Here is a 22,188-nt window from a genome sequence, read left to right as displayed (position 1 = left end):
GTTTTCTCAAGCCTAATGCTGAGCTGTTTTGAATATTCCACTATGCATGTGCTTAAGTCTTTTCAGGATTGGGGTTGTATTTACGAAATTGTCTAATGACTACTTTGGATTGCATAAGCAGTAGGTGTATTTTTATTGCTTTTACGTTTTACTACTTAGACTGAAAATATGACAGGATTATGGTCAAATTTAATAATAGCACAATTATTGAAACAACACAGCCTGTGACAGAACACTCAGGACCCAAAAGGAGGCTCTTATAGTTATGGCTATTCCATATCACAAGTTCCCTAACAGCAGCAGGCCACATCTTTGTGGACAGTGGGAAGCTGGGACCAAGACAAGTTCCCTCCAGAGCTCAAAGGCAAAGGACAGGACAGGGGCACCCAATTTCCAGGGGCAGTCGGTCTCCAAAAGCATATATGAGGCCAGCCTTGTAAGGAGGTGCTCAGAAGAAACCTTTTGTAGTACACAATAAGAAGTTTTATTGGTCCTACAAAACCCAGAAACCATGCTCCATATTCTTGAGCACTATGTACTGGCACCTTTTCTGTTCACTAACTATTTACCTGTATATAGAGACAGAGCACTCCTGTAACAAGTCTCCTAGAAATGGCTATTATGGCTGAAATGGTACATCAGACTAACAATACTCTTTGGTATGCTGGTTTTGTTATGAACCATGCTTTGGAATAAGCAGCCTAAACGTATGAGGGCCTGTGGGGCTAAAATACATAGCCAGACAACTTTTCTAGGAGAGTTTTTTCTTCTAAAGCATCTCCTGTTTCTTTGAAGGACTTTGGAAATAAGCTCTATCACAGAGCCTTAGTCTTGCCATTCCAAGACCTTTATGGACCCAGTCCGGAAGTCCTTACTCAGTCCTCATTTTTGCACAGGTTTATCAGATCTCTGAGTTATATTAGTCTCATGATACATAGTGTTTTACTTAAAGCCCCAGTTCCTGCAGTCATGTGATTGGGAGACTCTTAGCTTTTGTGGGTTTTGGTTTTTTTTTAAATAAACTTTCTATCCTTCATGGTTGTGAAGAATTCCTCAAAAGCTAGAAAGAACACAGTATATTCTTTTTAAAGTCTCATGATTTTTAAGCTAATCTTACAATTTTGAGGGAGGTATGACTCATGAAATCCTGCACATGGAGTCATCAGAAATACCAGGGTAAATGGGAAGCCAATACTACCTGAGTAAGACTTCCGAACTGGGCCTTATAGGTTTTCTTTTTCATAACAAAGCCTTCAGTACTCTCTCTTTTTATAGAAAAAATAATGCTGTTAATTATTCAATTCCAGAACTCTGGAGCAACGCAAGTACAAACATGGATAAGTAAAAATTAGTATGGAAACAGACTTCAGCTTTAAGAATACAGGGACTTCTTATAAATGATAAAAATGTTTTTAATTAAAAAAAAACAACCCTGAGAATAGCCTTAATTGTCCCTTCGGAGGGGCTAATTGGATAATCAGCAACTGAAGAGTTTGATACCTGAAGTTGTGCGGCACACAGTCCGTCTATGTAGCTATGTGAATCCAGCTTTTGATCTGCAATCTCTAGTTTCTCCAACAGCGTAGTTCTTTCTACCAGTAAATAAGCAATCTGTTCGCTAGGACTGCTGTGAGCTATCTTGGACAAGCCTTCCTGTGCCAGCATTTCCTCTACCTCCTTCAGCTGGGCTTCTGAAAGAAACAGAGAGAGCAATGAGCAATCATTAGTGTATGCTTAGGGGTTGGATTTTCAAAACTGCCTGACACCCACGGCCTATGACCGCCAATGAGTGCCTAACCTCTTCAAGTACTAATAACCCCCACTCTACTGACATGCAGAGCTGAGCATGTTCAGCACTCACAAGTGTGGTTAGATTTTCAAAAGTACTTTGCTCCTAGCGGCTTCCATTGTTCTCAAGTGCACTGAATGAGGCAGGGGTCCTGTGGGGAAAATAGTACGCGATCATGTAATCGACAAACAAATTAAGGTTGCAAGGACGACCTTAATTCTGGTTTATCCTAACTCTTGAGAGCTTGATTTTGCAACTTTAATAGTGTTCTTTGAAAGTAGAGAGACAAGGTGGGTGAGGTAATACCTTTCATTGGACCAACTTCTGTTGGTGAGCAGGACAAACTTCTTGAGTTTACACAGAGTTCTTCTTCAGGTCTTCTTTTAATGTAGGTTTTATGTATGTAATTTCCAAATTTAAATAAATAAAAATTCCATCATGTGGAGCCATATTGACCCCCAGCTTGGGTCCTCAACATGGTTCAGCATGTTAGATCCACAGCATAGACCTCTACCACTTGAACTAATACACAGTCTAAGAAGTCAGGCTATTATCCTCTATGTAGACCAGTCACTAGAGGAGGATGAGTTATACTTTGCCATTGAGTTTCATGCCTATTTGTTGACCACAGAGGAACGTAGAGATGAGGACTCCTGGGCTCAATTCCAGGTTTGGTAGGGGAGTGTTCTCTAATGGTTATGGACCCTTCTACCCCTGGGTTCCTAGCCCACCTCTGTCCCAATTCTGTCTTCCTCCCCCTCTGCCCTATCCATCAGCTCCAAGCCCTGTCCCCCTCTCCCTCTGCTCCTATCCACCACCTCCTGTTCGCATTTGTCTCCCTGCTCCAGTTCCTTCAACATTCTCTTCCCTGCCGGCTCCAGTTTCTCACCCCTCTACATTCCAGTGTGGTTGCTTCTTTCCCTTCTTCTGTACTGTCTGGATGCCAGCAACCCTGACCTGTCAGTAGGAACAACTGCAGGGAAATTCCTGCTCAGCCCCTGCACCCCCAGGATGCATAATGCTCAGTCTCTCTATGGGGATGATGCGTGCACAATCTGGTGACACACAGCAGATGTGAGGGAATGGAGCATGCTCATTGCAGACAAACTCTTGAGAGAAGTTAGCTGCTGAACTCTAACAATCTGTGTGTGTGCAAACTGAGATTTTTTTGGAGGTTTATACCTCGGCCACATTTGGGCAAATTTTCATGGGGACAGCAAAAGGCATGCCCCTGACACCTGGATGACCCCCTGCCAAATGTAAGTCTCTGTTCCAAAGCACAGAGGTGTTATAGCTTCTCAGCAAAGCAGCTGTAAGAATTTTTAACACAGGTAAACACTGTATTTTCCCTAACCTCATTGTCAGAAACAGCCACTTTTAGCGGAAACTTCCTTTAAAAGGCTCTGCCCAAGGGTGACACCAAGCATGGAAAACTTTAGCCCAAATGGATCATTTGGCAAAGTTATAAGCAACTGAAAATACAGCCTCATAATGCGAAGTGTCAGGCAACCTCAGTAACAGGTGGTGTTACCAGCTCCACCTGAATATTCAATAAACCAAACATCACATAAAAAAAATGCTGGTTCAAACGATCTGAGATCTGGCACACATCAGTGCGCACGGCACATATGCTGCTGCTCAGGGCTGGACTAAAGAGTTTTGGGGCACTGTGCACTACAGAAATTGGGGGCCCCCACCATCACTCAGATTTAGCCTGACTGCCCCAAACCTGAGCAGTGCTGCAACCCCACACTAGCTCTGCTCCAGCTGCTGCCAGCCCTGCACAGCATTAACTGAGGCTGCTCAGCAAAGTGCCCTTGCCCCACACACTGAATGCCCCTCGCACCCCACAGATACCCCAACAACCCTCCACCAGGCCCAACGTATCCTGACAGTCCCCATACACATCGTAGCAACGCTGACATACAGCCCACTCACCGTACAGCCCCAATCCCTGAGCCCACAGCCCCCAACATCCCAGCTCCCAACCCCACCACCACCAGTATCCCCTGCTCGTCCCCAGCCCCTCAACATTCCTGACTCACCCCATAGGCCACCAACAACTTGCTCCCCACTCCAAGACCTTCCTGGCCACTCATCGGCGCCCCCTCAGCTCAGCGCTCTGCTTCTCTCCTGAGCTAGGATGGCTCCTCCTGATCCCAGCGGCTCCACTCGCTCCCATTGCCCGCCCCACATTCATACACCATAGGCCAAGTTTGAGTGAGTGGCTTTGCCTGGTTGCCTGCCCCCAGCCCATGATGACAGAGAGGCGACCAGCCAAGCCTGAGTGGTGCTGCGACTCAGAAGAACATAAGAATGGCCATACTGGGTCAGACCAAAGGTCCATCCAGCCCAGTATCATGTCTACCGACAGTGGCCAATGCCAGGTGTTCCAGAGGGAGTGAACCTAACAGGTAGTGATCTAGTGATCTCTCTCCTGCCATCCATCTCCACCCTCTGACAAACAGAGGCTAGGGACACCATTCCTTACTCATCCTGGCTAATAGCCATTAATGGGCTTAACTTCCATGAATTTATCAAGTTCTCTTTTAAACCCTGTTATAGTCCTAGTCTTCACAACCTCCTCAGGCAAGGAGTTCCACAGGTTGACTGTGCGCTGAGTGAAGAAGAACTTCCTTTTATTTGTTTTAAACCTGCTACACATTAATTTCATTTGGTGGTCCCTAGTTGTTACATTATGGGAACAAGTAAATAACTTTTCCTTATTCCTTTTCTCCACACATGATTTTATATACCTCTATCATATCCCCCCTTAGGGTATGTCTACACTATGAAATTAGGTCGAATTTATAGAAGTCGTTTTTTTAGAAATCGGTTTTATATATTCGAGTGTGTGTGTCCTCACAGAAAATGCTCTAAGTGCATTAAGTGCATTAACTCAGCAGAGTGCTTCCACAGTACCGAGGCTAGAGTCAACTTCCAGAGTGTTGCACTGTGGGTAGCTATCCCACAGTTCCCGCAGTCTCCACTGCCCATTGGAATTCTGGGTTGAGATCCCAATGCCTGATGGGGCTAAAACATTGTCGCGGGTGGTTCTGGGTACATATTGTCAGGCCCCCGTTCCCTCCCTCCCTCCGTGAAAGCAAGGGCAGACAATTGTTTCGTGCCTTTTTTCCTGAGTTACCTGTGCAGACGCCATACCATGGCAAGCATGGAGCCCGCTCAGGTAACCGTCACCGTATGTCTCCTGGGTGCTGGCAGACGTGGTACTGCATTGCTACACAGTAGCAGCAACCCATTGCCTTGTGGCAGCAGATGGTGCAATAGGACTGGTAGCCGTCATCGTCATATCCGAGGTGCTCCTGGTCACCTGTGTGAGGTCGATCAGGAGCACCTGGACAGACATGGGCGCAGGGACTAAATCTGGAGTGACTTGATCAAGTCATTCTCTTTAGTCCTGCAGTCAGTCCTATTGAACCATCTTATGGTGAGCAGGCAGGCGTTATGGATTGCTAGCAATCCTATTGCATCATCTTCTGCCGGGCAGGCAAGAGATGAGGATGGCTAGCAGTTGTATTGTACCATCTTCTGCCGAGCAGCCCTGAGATGTGGATGGCATGCAGTCCTTCTGCACCGTCTGCTGCCAGCCAAAGATGTAAAAGATAGATGGAGTGTATCAAAACAAGAAATAGACCAGATTTGTTTTGTACTCATTTGCTTCCCCCTCCCCCCCCTGTCTAGGGGACTCATTCCTCTAGGTCACACTGCAATCACTCACAGAGAAGGTGCAGCAAGGTAAATCTAGCCATGTATCAATCAGAGGCCAGACTAACCTCCTTGTTCCAATAAGAACAATAGCTTAGGTGCACCATTTCTTATTGGAACCCTCCGTGAAGTCCTGCCTGAAATACTCCTTGATGTAAAGCCACCCCCTTTGTTGATTTTAGCTCCCTGAAGCCAACCCTGTAAGCCGTGTCGTCAGTCGCCCCTCCCTCCGTCAAAGCAATGGCAGACAACCGTTCCACGCCTTTTTTCTGTGCGGACGCCATACCAAGGCAAGCATGGAGGCCGCTCAACTCATTTTGGCAATTAGGAGCACATTAAACACCACACGCATTATCCAGCAGTATATGCAGCACCAGAACCTGGCAGAGCGATACCGGGCGAGGAGGCGACGTCAGCGCGGTCACGTGAGTGATCAGGACATGGACACAGATTTCTTTGAAAGCATGGGCCCTGCCAATGCATGCATCATGGTGCTAATGGGGCAGGTTCATGCTGTGGAACGCCGATTCTGGGCTTGGGAAACAAGCACAGACTGGTGGGACCGCATAGTGTTGCAGGTCTGGGACGATTCCCAGTGGCTGCGAAACTTTTGCATGCGTAAAGGCACTTCCATGGAACTTTGTGACTTGCTTTCCCCTGCCCTGAAGCGCATGAATACCAAGATGAGAGCAGCCCTCACAGCTGAGAAGCGAGTGGCGATAGCCCTGTGGAAGCTTGCAACGCCAGACAGCTACCGGTCAGTTGGGAATCAATTTGGAGTGGGCAAATCTACTGTGGGGGCTGCTGTGATGCAAGTAGCCCACGCAATCAAAGATCTGCTGATATCAAGGGTAGTGACCCTGGGAAATGTGCAGGTAACAGTGGATGGCTTTGCTGCAATGGGATTCCCTAACTGTGGTGGGGCCATAGACGGAACCCATATTCCTGTCTTGGCACCGGAGCACCAAGCCGGCGAGTACATAAACCGCAAGGGGTACTTTTCAATAGTGCTGTGAGCTCTGGTGGATCACAAGGGACGTTTCACCAACATCAACGTGGGATGGCCGGGAAAGGTACATGACACTCGCATCTTCAGGAACTCTGGTCTGTTTCAAAAGCTGCAGGAAGGGACTTTATTCCCAGACCAGAAAATAACTGTTGGGGATGTTGAAATACTGATAGTTATCCTTGGGGACCCAGCCTACCCCTTAATGCCATGGTTCATGAAGCCGTACACAGGCACCCTGGACAGTAGTCAGGAGCTGTTCAACTACAGGCTGAGCAAGTGCAGAATGGTGGTAGAATGTGCATTTGGACGTTTAAAAGCGCTCTGGCGCAATTTACTGACTCGCTTAGACCTCAGCGAAACCAATATTCCCACTGTTATTACTGCTTGCTGTGCGCTCCACAATATCTGTGAGAGTAAGGGGGAGACGTTTATGGCGGGGTGGGAGTTTGAGGTAAATCGCCTGGCTGCTGGTTACGCACAGCCAGATACCAGGGTGGTTAGAAGAGCACAGGAGGGCGCGGTACACATCAGAGAAGCTTTGAAAACCAGTTTCATGACTGGCCAGGCTACGGTGTGAAAGTTCTGTTTGTTTCTCCTTGATGAAACCCCCCGCCCCTTGGTTCACTCTACTTCCCTGTAAGCCAACCGCCCTCCCCTCCTCCCTTCGATCACCGCTTGCAGAGGCAATAAAGTCATTGTTGCTTCACATTCATGCATTCTTTATTCATTCATGACACAAATAGGGGGATGACTACCAAGGTAGCCAAGGAGGGGTGGTGGAGGAGGGAAGGAAAATGCCACACAGCACTTTAACCTTTAAAATTTATTGAATGCCAGCCTTCTGTTTTTTGGGCAATCCTCTGTGGTGGAGTGGCTGGTTGGCCGGAGGCCCCCCCCCCCCACCGCGTTCTTGGGCGTCTGGGTGAGGAGGCTATGGAACTTGGGGAGGAGGGCGGTTGGTTACACAGGGACTGTAGTGGCAGTCTGTGCTCCAGCTGCCTTTGCTGCAGCTCACCCATACACTGGAGCATACTGGTTTGATCCTCCAGCAGCCTCAGCATTGAATCCTGCCTCCTCTCATCACGCTGCCGCCACCTTTCAGCTTCAGCCCTGTCTTCAGCCCGCCACCTCTCCTCCCGGTCATTTTGTGCTTTCCTGCACTCTGACATTATTTGCCTCCACGCATTCGTCTGTGCTCTGTCAGTGTGGGAGGACAGCATGAGCTCAGAGAACATTTCATCACGAGTGCGTTTTTTTTTCTTTCTAATCTTCACTAGCCTCTGGGAAAGAGAAGATCCTCTGAACATTGAAACACGTGCAGCTGGTGGAGAAAAAAAAAGGACAGCGGTATTTAAAAAGACACATTTTATAAAACAGTGGCTACACTCTTTCAGGGTAAACCTTGCTGTTAACATTACATACATAGCACATATGCTTTCGTTACAAGGTCGCATTTTGCCTCCCCCCACCACTTGGCTACCCCCTCAACCCTCCCCCCTCCCCATAGCTAACAGCGGGGAACATTTCTGTTCAGCCATAGGCAAACAGCCCTGCAGGAACGGTCTCCTCTGAGTGTCCCCTGAAGAAAAGCACCCTATTTCATCCTGGTGACCATGAATGATATCTCACTCTCCTGAGGATAACACAGAGAGATAAAGAACGGATGTTGTTTGAACGCCATCAAACATACACTGCAATGCTTTGTTGTACAATGATTCCCGAGTACGTGTTACTGGCCTGGAGTGGTAGTGTCCTACCATGGAGGACACAATAAGGCTGCCCTCCCCAGAAACCTTTTGCAAAGGCTTTGGGAGTACATCCAGGAGAGCCGCGAATGCCAGGGCAAATGCTCAAATAAATTGGTTAGTCTCTAAGGTGCCACAAGTACTCCTTTCCTTTCACATGCTTGCTTTTAAACCATGCATAGAATTTTAAAAGGTACACTCACCAGAGGTCCCTTCTCCGCCTGCCGGGTCCAGGAGGCAGCCTTGGGTGGGTTCGGGGGGTACTGGCTCCAGGTCCAGGGTGAGAAACAGTTCCTGGCTGTCGGGAAAACCGGTTTCTCCGCTTGCTTGCTGTGAGCTATCTACAACCTCATCATCATCATCTTCTTCGTCCCCAAAACCTGCTTCTATGTTGCCTCCATCTCCATTGAAGGAGTCAAACAACACGGCTGGGGTAGTGGTGGCTGAACCCCCTAAAATGGCATGCAGTTCATCATAGAAGCGGCATGTTTGGGGCTCTGACCCGGAGCGGCCGTTCGTCTCTCTGGTTTTCTGGTAGGCTTGCCTCAGCTCCTTAAGTTTCATGCAGCACTGCTTCGAGTCCCTGTTATGGCCTCTGTCCTTCATGCCCTGGGAGATTTTGACAAAGGTTTTGGCATTTCGAAAACTGGAACGGAGTTCTGATAGCACGGATTCCTCTCCCCATACAGCGATCAGATCCCGTACCTCCCGTTCAGTCCATGCTGGAGCTCTTTTGCGATTCTGGGACTCCATCATGGTCACCTCTGCTGATGAGCTCTGCATGGTCACCTGCAGCTTGCCACGCTGGCCAAACAGGAAATGAGTTTCAAAAGTTCGTGGTTCTTTTCCTGTCTACCTGGCCAGTGCATCTGAGTTGAGAGTGCTGTCCAGAGCGGTCACAATGGAGCACTCTGAGATAGCTCCCGGAGGCCAATACCGTCGCATTGTGTCCACAGTACCCCAAATTTGACCCAGCAAGGCTGATTTAAGCGCTAATCCACTTGTCGGGGTGGAGTAAGGAAATCAATTTTAAGAGCCCTTTAAGTCGAAATAAAGGGCTTCATCGTGTGGACGGGTGCAGGTTTATATTGATTTAACACTGCTAAATTTGACCTAAAGTCCTAGTGTAGACCAGGGCCAAGTCTGCTCTTTTCCAAGCTGAAAAGTCCTAGCCTCTTTAATCTCTCCTCATATGGGACCCGTTCCAAACCCCCAATCATTTTAGTTGCCCTTTTCTGAACCTTTTCTAATGCCAGTATATCTTTTTTGAGACGAGGGGACCACATCTGTACACACTATTCAAGATGTGGGCGTACCATGGATTTATATAAGGGCAATAAGATATTCTCTGTCTTACTCCTTTTTTAATGATTCCTAACATCCCGTTTGCTTTTTTGACTGCCGCTGCACACTGCATGGACGTCTTCAAAGAACTATCCACAATGACTCCAAGATCTTTCTCCTGATTAGTTGTAGCGAAATTAGCCCCCATCATACTGTATGTACAGTTGGGGTTATTTTTTCCAATGTGCATTAGTTTACATTTATCCACATTAAATTTCATTTGCCATTTTGTTGCTCAATCACTTAGTTTTGAGATACGTTTTTGAAGTTCTTCACAGTCTTCTTTGGTCTTAACTATCTTGAGCAGTTTAGTATCATCTGCAAACTTTGCCACCTTGCTGTTTACCCCTTTCTCCAGATCATTTATGAACAGGTTGAATAGGATTGGTCCTAGGACTGACCCTTGGGGAACATCACTAGTTATCCTCTCCATTCTGAAAATTTACCATTTATTCCCACCCTTTGTTCCCTGTCTTTTAACCAGTTCTCAATCCATAAAAGGATCTTCCCTCTTATCCCATGACAACTTAATTTACTTAAGAGCCTTTGGTGAGGGACCTTGTCAAAGGCTTTCTGGAAATCTAAGGACACTATGTCCACTGGATCCCCCTCGTCCACATGTTTGTTGACCCGCTCAGAGAACTCTAATAGATTAGTAAAACACAATCTCCCTTTACAGAAACCGTGTTGACTTTTGCGCAACAATTTATGTGTCTGACAATTTTATTCTTTACTATTGTTTCAAATAATTTGCCCGGTACTGACATTAGACTTACTGGTCTGTAATTACAGGTTTCAGAGTAACAGCCGTGTTAGTCTGTATTCACAAAAAGAAAAGGAGTACTTGTGGCACCTTAGAGACTAACCAATTTATTTGAGCATAAGCTTTCGTGAGCTACAGCTCACTTCATCAGATGCATACTGTGGAAACTGCAGAAGACATTATATACACAGAGACCATGAAACAATACCTCCTCCCATCCCACTCTCCTGCTGGTAATAGCTTATCTAAAGTGATAACTCTCCTTACAATGTGTATGATAATCAAGGTTGGCCATTTCCAGCACAAATCCAGGTTTTCTCACCCCCCCACCCCCATACACACACAAACTCACTCTCCTGCTGGTAATAGCTCATCCAAAGTGACCACTCTCCCTACAATGTGCATGATAATCAAGGTTGGCCATTTCCAGCAAATCCAGATTTTCTCACCCACCCCCCCACGCAAACACACAAACTCACTCTCCTGCTGGTAATAGCTCATCCAAAGTGACCACTCTCCCTACAATGTGCATGATAATCAAGGTTGGCCATTTCCAGCAAATCCAGATTTTCTCACCCCCCCCCCACGCAAACACACAAACTCACTCCCCTGCTGGTAATAGCTCATCCAAACTGACCACTCTCCTTACAATGTGTATGATAATCAAGGTGGGCCACTTCCAGCATAAATCCAAGTTTAACCAGAACGTCTGGGGGGGGGGGGGGCGGAGGGGTAGGAAAAAACAAGGGGAAATAGGCTACCTTGCATAATGCCTTAGCCACTCCCAGTCTCTATTTAAGCCTAAATTAATAGTATCCAATTTGCAAATGAATTCCAATTCAGCAGTTTCTTGCTGGAGTCTGGATCTGAAGTTTTTCTGTTGTAAGATAGCGACCTTCATGTCTGTAATTGCGTGACCAGAGAGATTGAAGTGTTCTCCAACTGGTTTATGAATGCTATAATTCTTGACATCTGATTTGTGTCCATTTATTCTTTTACGTAGAGACTGTCCAGTTTGACCAATGTACATGGCAGAGGGGCATTGCTGGCACATGATGGCATATATCACATTGGTGGATGTGCAGGTGAACGAGCCTCTGACAGTGTGGCTGATGTGATTAGGCTCTGTGATGGTGTCCCCTGAATAGATATGTGGGCATAGTTGGCAACAGGTTTTGTTGCAAGGATAGGTTCCTGGGTTAGTGGTTCTGTTGTGTGGTATGTGTGATGTGGCCAGGATGGTGTATTCAGGAAGATCACCGATGGATTGTAGTTTCCTCAGGTAGTCAGTGGTGTCTCGAAGATAACTGGGAGCGCTGGTAGAGTAGGGCCTGAGGAGGGAGTCTACATAGCCAGACAATCCTGCTGTCAGGGTGCCAATGCCTGAGAGAATGGGGCGTCCAGGATTTCCAGGCTTATGGATCTTGGGTAGCAGACAGAATGCCTCCGGTCGGGGTTCCAGGGGTGTGTCTGTACAGATTTGCACGAACATGATACAGTTCTGTGGTGACCTAGAATTCTATTTTTGACGTCTCTGACTCAAGGAATATTTCCAACACACCTCTGAACAACATATTAATCCACAGAGACCTTCCTACCAACACTACAAAAACAAGGATTCTAGATGGACTCCTCCTGAAGGTCGAAACAACAGACTGGACTTCTACATAGAGTGCTTCCACCGACGTGCACGGGCTGAAATTGTGGAAAAGCAGCATCACTTGCCCCATAACCTCAGCCGTGCAGAACACAATGCCATCCACAGCCTCAGAAACAACTCTGACATCATAATCAAAAAGGCTGACAAAGGAGGTGCTGTTATCATCATGAATAGGTCGGACTATGAACAAGAAGCTGCTTGGCAGCTCTCCAACACCACTTTCTACAAGCCTCTGATCCCACTGAGAGTTACCAAGAGAAACTACAGCATTTGCTCAAGAAACTCCCTGAAAAAGCACAAGAACAAATCTGTACAGACACACCCCTGGAACCCCGACTGGAGGCATTCTATCTGCTACCCAAGATCCATAAACCTGGAAATCCTGGATGCCCCATCATCTCAGGCATTGGCACCCTGACAGCAGGATTGTCTGGCTATGTAGACTCCCTCCTCAGGCCCTATGCTACCAGCACTCCCAGCTATCTTCGAGAAACCACTGACTTCCTGAGGAATCATAGAATCATAGGATGTCAGGGTTGGAAGGGACCTCAGAAGGTCATCTAGTCCAACCCCCTGCTCAAAGCAGGACCAATCCCAATTTTTGCCCCAGATCCCTAAATGGACTCCTCAAGGATTGAACTCACAACCCTGGGTTTAGCAGGCCAATGCTCAAACCACTGAGCTATCCCTCCCCCAACTACAGTCCATCGGTGATCTTCCTGAATACACCATCCTGGCCACTATGGATGTAGAAGCCCTCTACACCAACACTCCACACAAAGATGGACTACAAGCCGTCAAGAACAGTATCCCCGATAATGTCACAGCAAACCTGGTGGCTGAACTTTGTGACTTTGTCCTTACCCATAACTATTTCACATTTGGGGACAATGTATATCTTCAAATCAGCGGCACTGCTGTGGGTATCCGCATGGCCCCACAGTATGCCAACATTTTTATGGCGGACTTAGAACAATGCCTCCTCAGCTCTCGTTCCCTAACGCCCCTACTCTACTTGCGCTATATTGATGACATCTTCATCATCTGGACCCATGGAAAAGAAGCCCTTGAGGAATTCCACCATGATTTCAACAATTTCCATACCACCATCAACCTCAGCCTAGACCAGTCCACGCAAGAGATCCACTTCCTGGACACTACAGTGATAATAAGCGATGGTCACATAAACACCACCCTATACGGAAACCTACTGACTGCTATTCCTACCTACATGCCTCCAGCTTTCACCCAGACCACACCACACGATCCAACATCTACAGCCACGCTCTACGATACAACCGCATTTCCTCCAACCCCTCAGACAGAGACAAACACCTACAAGATCTCTATCAAGCGTTCTTACAACTACAATACCCACCTGCGGAAGTGAAGAAACAGATTGATAGAGCCAGAAGAGTTCCCAGAAGTCACCTACTACAGGACAGGCCTAACAAAGAAAATAACAGAACACCACTAGCCGTCACCTTCAGCCCCCAACTAAAACCCCTCCAACGCATTATTAAGGATCTACAATCTATCCTGAAGGATGACCCAACACTCTCACAAATCTTGGGAGACAGGCCAGTCCTTGCCTACAGACCGCCCCCCAACCTGAAGCAAATACTCACTAGCAACCACACAACAGAACCACTAACCCAGGAACCTATGCTTGCAACAAAGCTTGTTGCCAACTGTGTCCACATATCTATTCAGGGGACATCATCATAGGGCCTAATCACATCAGCCACACTATCAGAGGCTCGTTCACCTGCACATCTACCAATGTGATCTATGCCATCATGTGCCAGCAATGCCCCTCTGCCATGTACATTGGTCAAACTGGACAGTCTCTATGTAAAAGAATAAATGGACACAAATCAGATGTTAAGAATTATAACATTCATAAACCAGTTGGAGAACACTTCAATCTCTCTGGTCACTCAATTACAGACCTAAAGGCCACAATATTACAACAAAAAGACTTCAAAAACAGACTCCAATGAGAGACTGCTGAATTGGAATTAATTTGCAAACTGGATACAATTAACTTAGGCTTGAATAGAGACTGGGAGTGGATGTGTCATTACACAAAGTAAAACTATTTCCCCATGTTTATTTCCCCACCCCCACTGCTCCTCAGACGTTCTTGTTAACTGCTGGAAATGGCCCACCTTGATTATCACTAAAAAAGGTTCTCCCCCGCTTCCCCCCCCCCCGCTCTCCTGCTGGTAATAGCTCATCTTAAGTGATCACTCTCCTTACAGTGTGCATGATAAACACTCATTTTTTCATGTTCTGTGTGTATATAAATCTCCTCATTGTATTTTCCACTGAATGCATCCGATGAAGTGAGCTGTAGCTCATGAAAGCTTATGCTCAAATAAATTAGTTAGTTTCTAAGGTGCCACTAGTACTCCTTCTCTTTAAGCTCTTTGGGTCTATCTATTTAGCTTACCAAGGAGAAGGTTAAGAGGTGACATTACTAAAGTTCATAAATATTTAATAATGGGCTCTTCGGTCTAGTAGGGAAAGTATCATGTACATCTAGAAGCTGAAGCTACACAAATTCAGCTGGGAAATAAGGTGTACATTTTTAACGGTGAGAGTAATTAACCACTGGAACAATTTACCAATGATTGTGGTGGATCCTCCATCACTGACAATTTTAAAATCAAGATTGCATGTTGTTCTAAAAGCTGCCCTAGAAATAATTCTGGAGAAGTTTTATGGCCTGTGTTATACAGGAGGTCAGACTAGATCATCTCACCCAAACGCTAGAAGGGCTGCTTGGGGTGAAAATAATTGCAGATATCCTCACTCTAGGTAAAGGGAGTAATGATAAAGAAGCTGAAAAAGACCATGACAGAAAGCTACAAGCTTCTCTACTGCAATGCAGGGACAAGATCATAAAACTCAAACAGCATGCCATGACATACATTGGACTTTGCTCACCGCGGCGGGACTGAATACAAATCCCAACAAGATCAAAGCAGTCAGAGACATGCCAGCTTCAGTGGATCAAAAAGTATACAGCTCTTCATAGGAATGATAGGTTTTCTGTTCACACCTGGCTCCAGTGAACCCATACATTGACTCTCAAAGCAGGATGTTGAGTGGGACTAGGCAGGTTCCCAACAGCAAACATTTGACATACTGAAACAAATGATAACAGATGCCCCTGTTGTGAAGTACTATCAATCAGGAGAGCCACTGATTCTCCAATGGGATGCATCAGAGAAAGGATTGGCTGTATTTCTTTTGCAGGAGCAGCTGGTCAGTTATCTCAGCAGAGACCTTCAGAGATTGAACAGGGGTAATGCCCAAATGGAAAAGGAGCTTCTGGCTGTGGTATTTGGAGTGAAGCAATTCCATCAGTGCCCCTATGACCACCCAGTTAAAAGTGCAATCCGACCACAAGTTTCACTTGCTCAACTCAGCCTGCACTCAGCTTCACTCTTGAAATAGATTAGTCTCTCTAGAAACAAAAGTATAGGTGTACTGCTTGTTTTGAGTTCTATTTTGCATTGTGCCTAGGTTTGGCATCAAAAACAAAATCCATTGAAAGGAAGCCTTCAAAAAGGGCAGTTTGCTTTGGCTTTGCAGCAGAGGGGGAAAAATTCATACATTTGAGTGCCTGGCCGGAAGCTACAATCTAGTCTCACCATCTGCTAGGACAGGCCAGAGAATTCCACCCAGGGATTCTTGCACTGAATCCAGTAATGTGTGGGTGGGCTTGCGCAGATCTTTGTAAACAAACACCAACATCCGGATTTAAAGACTCTATAGGATGGAGAATTTACCATTTGTGTTCTGGTTGTTATTCATCCTCACTTCAAAATTTGCTTCCTATTTCCAGTTCAGGATAGAAAATGAGTGAGACACTCGGAGCATGGCAGTAGGACAGGAATTGAGAGTGGCTGTGGCTCTTACATACTGTCACACTAAGCCTTTAGATCTGCAGTAGGTCATGTATGCAGCTCCACTGGTCATATCTCTTTAAATGGTCTTTGTCTCACCCCAGGGAGGTACAATTCTCAAAGGCAAGTCTTAGCAAGGGCCTCCTGTAAAGGAGCAGGAAAAGCTAAGGCAACCTCCTATTTTGTTTGATTATTTTTCTTTTGGTAAGTGGCATTTGACACAGAGCTCCATAAACTCAGTCTGGATACAATCCAGTATAACAATTTCATCCTACGCCTGAAGGCCAAATCAACTGCATGTTTCCACTCCACATTCTGCTGCCTGGTCTATCTACCCCATCGATGGAAAACACCCTGCGGTTTCCTGTTTGTCTCCTCCCTTGATTTTAAATTGCAGATTGTACAATGAATATACTACGGCCAAATGTGGCTGTCTTGCCATTTTTCTGCACTAAGTGCAGCAAAATGCTTTTTTATTTATTTTGCTGTTTAAAATACACCTGGCCGCATGTTCTAGATGCACATCTAAGAAATATGACAATGCTAACGCTACAGATTCCCAAGAAATTATAAACTCTTCCTCCCCCAGTAGCAGTTTCTGTAATCAGGATGATCACATGAACATTCACCCCACCCAGAAACTGCATACACCCAACTGCTAGATTGAGCTTCATCTTCAAAGAATTCATATTTGACCTAGAATAGAAATGATTGTTCAGAGGGTATTAGTGGAAAATAGGGGGGAGGGGTGTACCTTTAAATTTAGGACCAAAAGAGACAGTGACACTTCAGCCACAAAAGGACATATTAATCCCATATGAGATCTTTACACTTCTGTCTGGGACAAGGTCTCTCCGTGCTAATTCTAGGTTGAGCAAAGGATGATCTACAGCTAAGCTTTAGAGGGAGCCAAGGCATGGCCCTGGGTCTATGCCAGGCTTTCAGCTGAAATATTTTGCACTGGCACTGACTCAGGTACAGGTCTGCTTTTGGGGGCAATAATGGGGTGCTCTAGGTGGCCCACAGTGTTTCCAGCACTGCGCTGTCTAACCCTGCTTGGGTAAGAACGCCAGCATCTTGTCCGCACTAGGGCCCCCCCCCGCTGCTATCACTGCCAGAACTACTCTAATTTTAGTATGGGGGGGGGGCATTTTTCAGACTTAAAACCAGTGTAGACAGAGCTTCTCAGTTCAGGGAAGCTTCTGAAACCAAGCTTGTTTGTCTAGGAGAAGGGGGATGAATCCACATCCCAAAAGGAATGACCCCGTGACTGCCCCAGCCAGCTCCTTGGAATACTATGGGGTAGCTCACACACAGCGGAGATGGCCACTGAACTGGCTAGACAAATAGACCATGGCAAGTCTGCCTGAAAACAGAGAGGCCACGGGGGCTTATGGATGAGAAATGCTACTGAAAGAGAGAAGGTGCAGAAATAATGAGGTGTTGGGAGTCTCTGTGCCCTTCACTTTCCTTTTTTCTGTCCTTCCATCCCCCAAGGTCTCTGCTTCCCTCCTTACCCTCCCATCCCCACCTCCCAGTCTCTACTTCCCTTGCCTTAGTCATCGCGCACAGTGTCCAGGCCACCAACATGATCTCCCCTTTCATTGCACCCTACATAACCTCCCCCTTTGGTGTGCAATCTCTCCCCACTCCTGCTGAACCCCATCTATTATGGGGGTTCACTTGCACCTTTCCCTGAAGCAACTGGTGGTAGTCACTGTCTCAGACAAGACACTGGGTTAGAGGGACCAGTGGCCTGAACCAGTCTGGCCATTCCTATGTTCCTACGGTATTTGTATATCAGACAGGCATTCTTCTAATAGCCCAGCTGCAGAGTAGCCCCAGCAGTACGATTTGGAGTAGCCCAGATCCAACTACTCATAAATAGCAGCCTTCAAACCTGGGGTGGAGAAATGGCTCCTCCTCTTTTATAAAAAGAGCAGGAGTACTTGGGGCACCTTAGAGACTAACAATATACCTTTTAGTTCATGTACTGGTGCCCAGTTACTATTTTTAGATTTTAAACTCTTTGGGGCAGGGACTGTGTTTTCTTTACCTTTGTACTGCACCTAGTGCAACAACAATACACATAATGTAACAGTAATCAGCAGCGCGCCCAACAAAGGGAGCTGTAGCTCACGGAAGCTTCTGCTCAGATAAACGGGTTAGTCTCTAAGGTGCCACAAGTCCTCCTGTTCTTTTTAGTAATCAGCAATGTGATTGGCATTTTACAGTTACTGTTCTGTACATTTCTAAAGTAAAAATATAAAGCAACAGCTATTATTTACAGGGTTTGACATAGTGGAACAAGGTGTAATCACTTGAAATACTACATGCATACATTTGAAATGCATTCCCCCTCTCCCCCAAGAGAGAGGGCAATTAGGCAAAGGAATGATCTGCCTAGGCAGGTGGCTGGAGCAGGCCCTCTAGAAGCCTGCAAGGGGGACCTTGACAAAAAACTTGAGGGGCAAAGGAAACTTCTGCTCCTGAGGGGAGGCCTCTCCGAACCCATCAACTGTTATAAAAGGAACGACAAGTTAAATATTAGCAAGGTAGAGCTTAGCAGGAATTTGGAAGCAATTTGCCCCTGTGGAAACCAGGAAATCTGACTTGTAAGAAAATAACTCACCCAGACACACAGCTATTTTGGTTAGAAGCGTGACTTTTTACTGATATAGTTATACAGGTATAAGCCCTAGTATGGATGAATTGTACTGCTATAAGGGTGCCATCTACAAGTGTAATTTATTTCCCTCCCCAAATGGCAATAAGCTATGCCAGTATAAGCACTTTTGTTCCAATATAACTGAACCCAGACTAGGAGGGGTGCTACACAACTGGCATGGTTAAATTGTTGAACTGGGTATGCATAGGCAGGCTCTTAGGCTAGACCCCTCTACTTCTTCTCATGTTCACTTTTTAGACAAACTGCGATGTGCTCCTAATGAGAGCAGTGGAAACACGATGCTATAGTTGTCTCTCATAAAAGCTGTTGGTACCCCAGCACACAAACAATCGATCTGCCCTACAAAAACACTGAGCCTATTAGAAGAGAGCTGTTGAAATGGATTGCAAACTGCCTCAAGGACAGGAAACTGTTCACTGTGGAGAGAGAGATACTAAATGAGGTGCCCCCTAGGAGCAATAACTGAGCACAAAGCCAGCAGTAGCTGGATCCTGAGGATAACATAAGCTATGCCACAGCTTTATTTCTGTGGTTATAAGGGCAGTTTAATAGACCACTAACTGAATCACTGTGTTTTACTCTATCGCTTTAGAACTTTCGATTGATTTTTGTACCTGCCTCAGTCTCTAGCGTAGCTATTATTCATTTATTGGGACTTTCTTATGTAACCTTTCTGCCTGTCAGAGTTGGCAGCAACAAGGGCCGGGTTCAATATCTAGGGGATCCATTCCTATAACACAATGCAAAACTGGCTCGAGCCCCCACCCAGTGACCTGGGACAAATATATACCACCCCCGCTGGGCGCCTCCAAGAGGCAATACTTCCCCTCTCGCAAGCACAGAGTCTGAGTGTAGCAAAGCCATTTAATAACAGAGAGAAACAATGTGGCATTATGTTGGGGAAACACCACCAACAGGATTCACAACACAACCCATGAGCGAAAACCCACCCCAAGCAAATTGGGTCGTATCCTTTCCCTTTGGTTCTTGAGTCCAGCAACCCCAAATCACCCAAAGTTCCAAAAGTCCAATGACCCAAAAGTCTCTGTCCCTGGTCAGGGCAGCCCCAGAGTTTGAAAGTTTATCCACAGAGCTTTACCTCCCAACCTGGGTGGAGATCGGGGCAGGGGTGGGAAGAGAGGTAAGGGGCACATTACATGATCTGAAGCTGACCGCCCCACAGCTCCATAGGGCTCCGCTCCACTAGCTCTGCATCCCACAAGCAGCTCCCACCATCCCACAAATTGCTCCACAATCTATCTTCAGGCTCCCCCACTACTTAACACAACGCTCAGTGATTTCAGCTCTTAGTCAGTTCAGGTCTTTGGTGAATTCAGCTTGTAGTAGGGGAGCCTCAGTGCTGGTGCACCATTATTCCAAAGTGAGCTCAGCAGCCTGTAACTAGACTCCTAATAGAATCAAAATTAGCTCTGATATTCCACAGTGGAGAGAGAAGGAAGTGCGATTAGCATGTAAGGCCCTCACCAAGGGGCCCATGCCACCAAATATTAATACTTGTCCTCAGTCTCTCTCAATTCACAGAGTTTTGGAACCCATGACCCTTGCCTAGCAAGTGCTACTTAGTCGATGGTGAGTCCCTCCATCATAACAAAAGGCCAAGTACAGTTCCAAGCACAGTTCCCATAATCAGGGTAATAATTTATTCTTCCTGCCCCAATAACAGAGACACTGGGGTCCCACAGCAGCCAAAGTGACCATTTGGGCAGCTATGGCCTCATTCTAGGCGGGGTGGGTGTGCCTATGCAAATGAGATCGGCCCCTGAAGTTCTTTTCCACAACTTGCCACACCTCACCACCAGGTGTCAGGGTGGAGCTCATCCTGACTCTGCTTACACTTACAAGACCTGTTTTCTTCTCTATACATTTCTCTTCTTCACACAGGAGTCCAAGTTTCTGCTGTATCACATAGACCCTACGTTTTCACCAGTGAGTGATATCACCTGGTAAATACATTGTTAGAGGACCATTATACTTGCTTTGTACAATGTTCTACTCACCCAAAACCTTAATAACCAAAGAAATCCAAAGCTAGGGCATGACTATCAAACATTCCATACCACCTGCCCATCTTGTATGATACTGTCACTGACAGTACTTTCCCTTACACTTCCACTATGCACTCACATGACACTGCAAAACCTTAACACCCACAGCAGCAACAGGGTCAGTGATATGGTGAGCAAAGACCCAACTGTTTGTGACAAGAGTATAAGCCCTCAGTGTTCCCCTAACTTGCACCCTGACTGCCATGTCCCCTCTGGGCATTGTGACAGCCAGAGAATAACCGAAGTGTAGAAATACAGAAATGCCACAGTCCATCCCTAGAATACCCCCTGGTATCAAGGGCTTCTGCAGGGTTGGGGTGCAGAGACACTGGCTAGCTCTGTGACTGCCAAAGAGGACCCCAATGCTAGGGTTATGCCCAGGGCACTGTGGGCAGGATCCTTATGGCTGTTTTGTGGCCACCAATGAAGTGAGACCATTGTCCAGGGTGATGGGAACGTCCATTCTGATTCTTGCAAGTTAACTTGGCATCTCAAGACTTGTCTGCTTAGTGGTGCACTCCATGTGTTTACTGGCTCAGTATACAGAGGTGGGTGTACTCTGAATCATACTTATGGGCTGGGATTGGACCTTGTCATGGTCAGCACACCATCTCCTCTGTGCACAGATCTGGTCTTACCCAACTCCTCTCAAAGCAGAACTGATTGCCTTGCTCTGCTCTCAGACTGTCTAGGAGTACTCTGGTTTCAGAATTCTCTGCAGGAAAATACTGCAGCTGATCTACCAGGCCATTGTGGTCATCATTTTATCATTCGCCATCACAGGTCCCATGTTCACAGCATCTTTGGGTACAGCTGACAAACAGAGAGACCTGCACTCGTCGGGAGAAGCATTGCTTAGTTTAGCTGGTTGTGGCAAAGACTTTTTGCAGTATATGTCATGGCTAAGGTGAAGGCCAAGCTGTCTTCTTAGGTGATGTCTACACCACAGCCTAAGTTGGCAAAACTTATGTCACTCAGGGGTGTGCATATTCCAATGCCAGAGCAACATAAGTGTTTGCGTGCACAGCGCTATGTCGACAGGAGACATAACTTATGCTGCTCGTGGAGGTGGGTTTTTTATACTGACGGGACAGCTTTCTCCGGTCGGCATAGAGCGTCTTCACCAGACGTGCTTCAGCAGTGCAGCTGTACCGCAGCAGCGCTGTACGTATAGACACGGCCTTAGTTAGAATATCCATACAGCGTAGACCAGTGGAACTGTCTCATTCTAATCATTGCCCTGTCTTGGGCCTTCCATTTTGGTGAAGGAGAGAGAAAAAATTGTGCAGAAGTAGCTCTATGACTGTCTGGAAGCTTTTAATATACTTGACTGATCTGTGGTCTGGTTACAGTCTGTGGGAGCCACGTATACTGTGTGGAGGATGCTGGAGCTTGGAACTCTTGATGGAGCTCCAGAGAATGGAGTCAGGATCATCCATTTGCTCCAGCTGGTGCTGGAGGAAACTAGGTGGTAAAGCAG

The 22,188-nt window shown here is 46.5% G+C and overlaps 1 protein-coding gene across 4 annotated transcripts in view; it reads right to left on the bottom strand.

Moving 5' to 3' along the window:
• Positions 1–22,188, bottom strand: part of CCDC30 (coiled-coil domain containing 30) — a 137,857-nt gene that overhangs the window by 94,597 nt on the left and 21,072 nt on the right. For 3 of the 4 annotated variants that reach the window (XM_073316525.1, XM_073316528.1, XM_073316526.1), the window contains exon 4: positions 1,501–1,691. The exons of the other annotated variant lie outside the window; for it this stretch is intronic. In XM_073316525.1, the coding sequence (XP_073172626.1) occupies positions 1,501–1,691 (191 nt within the window). The remainder of the gene's footprint in view (positions 1–1,500; positions 1,692–22,188) is intronic. 4 annotated transcript variants of the gene reach the window in all.

Source organism: Lepidochelys kempii, chromosome 18, assembly GCF_965140265.1.
Source record: "Lepidochelys kempii isolate rLepKem1 chromosome 18, rLepKem1.hap2, whole genome shotgun sequence".
Classification (NCBI taxonomy): domain Eukaryota; kingdom Metazoa; phylum Chordata; order Testudines; family Cheloniidae; genus Lepidochelys; species Lepidochelys kempii.
The sequence above is the reverse complement of the archived record's forward strand: the minus strand, read 5'-3'. Positions and strand labels throughout refer to the sequence as shown.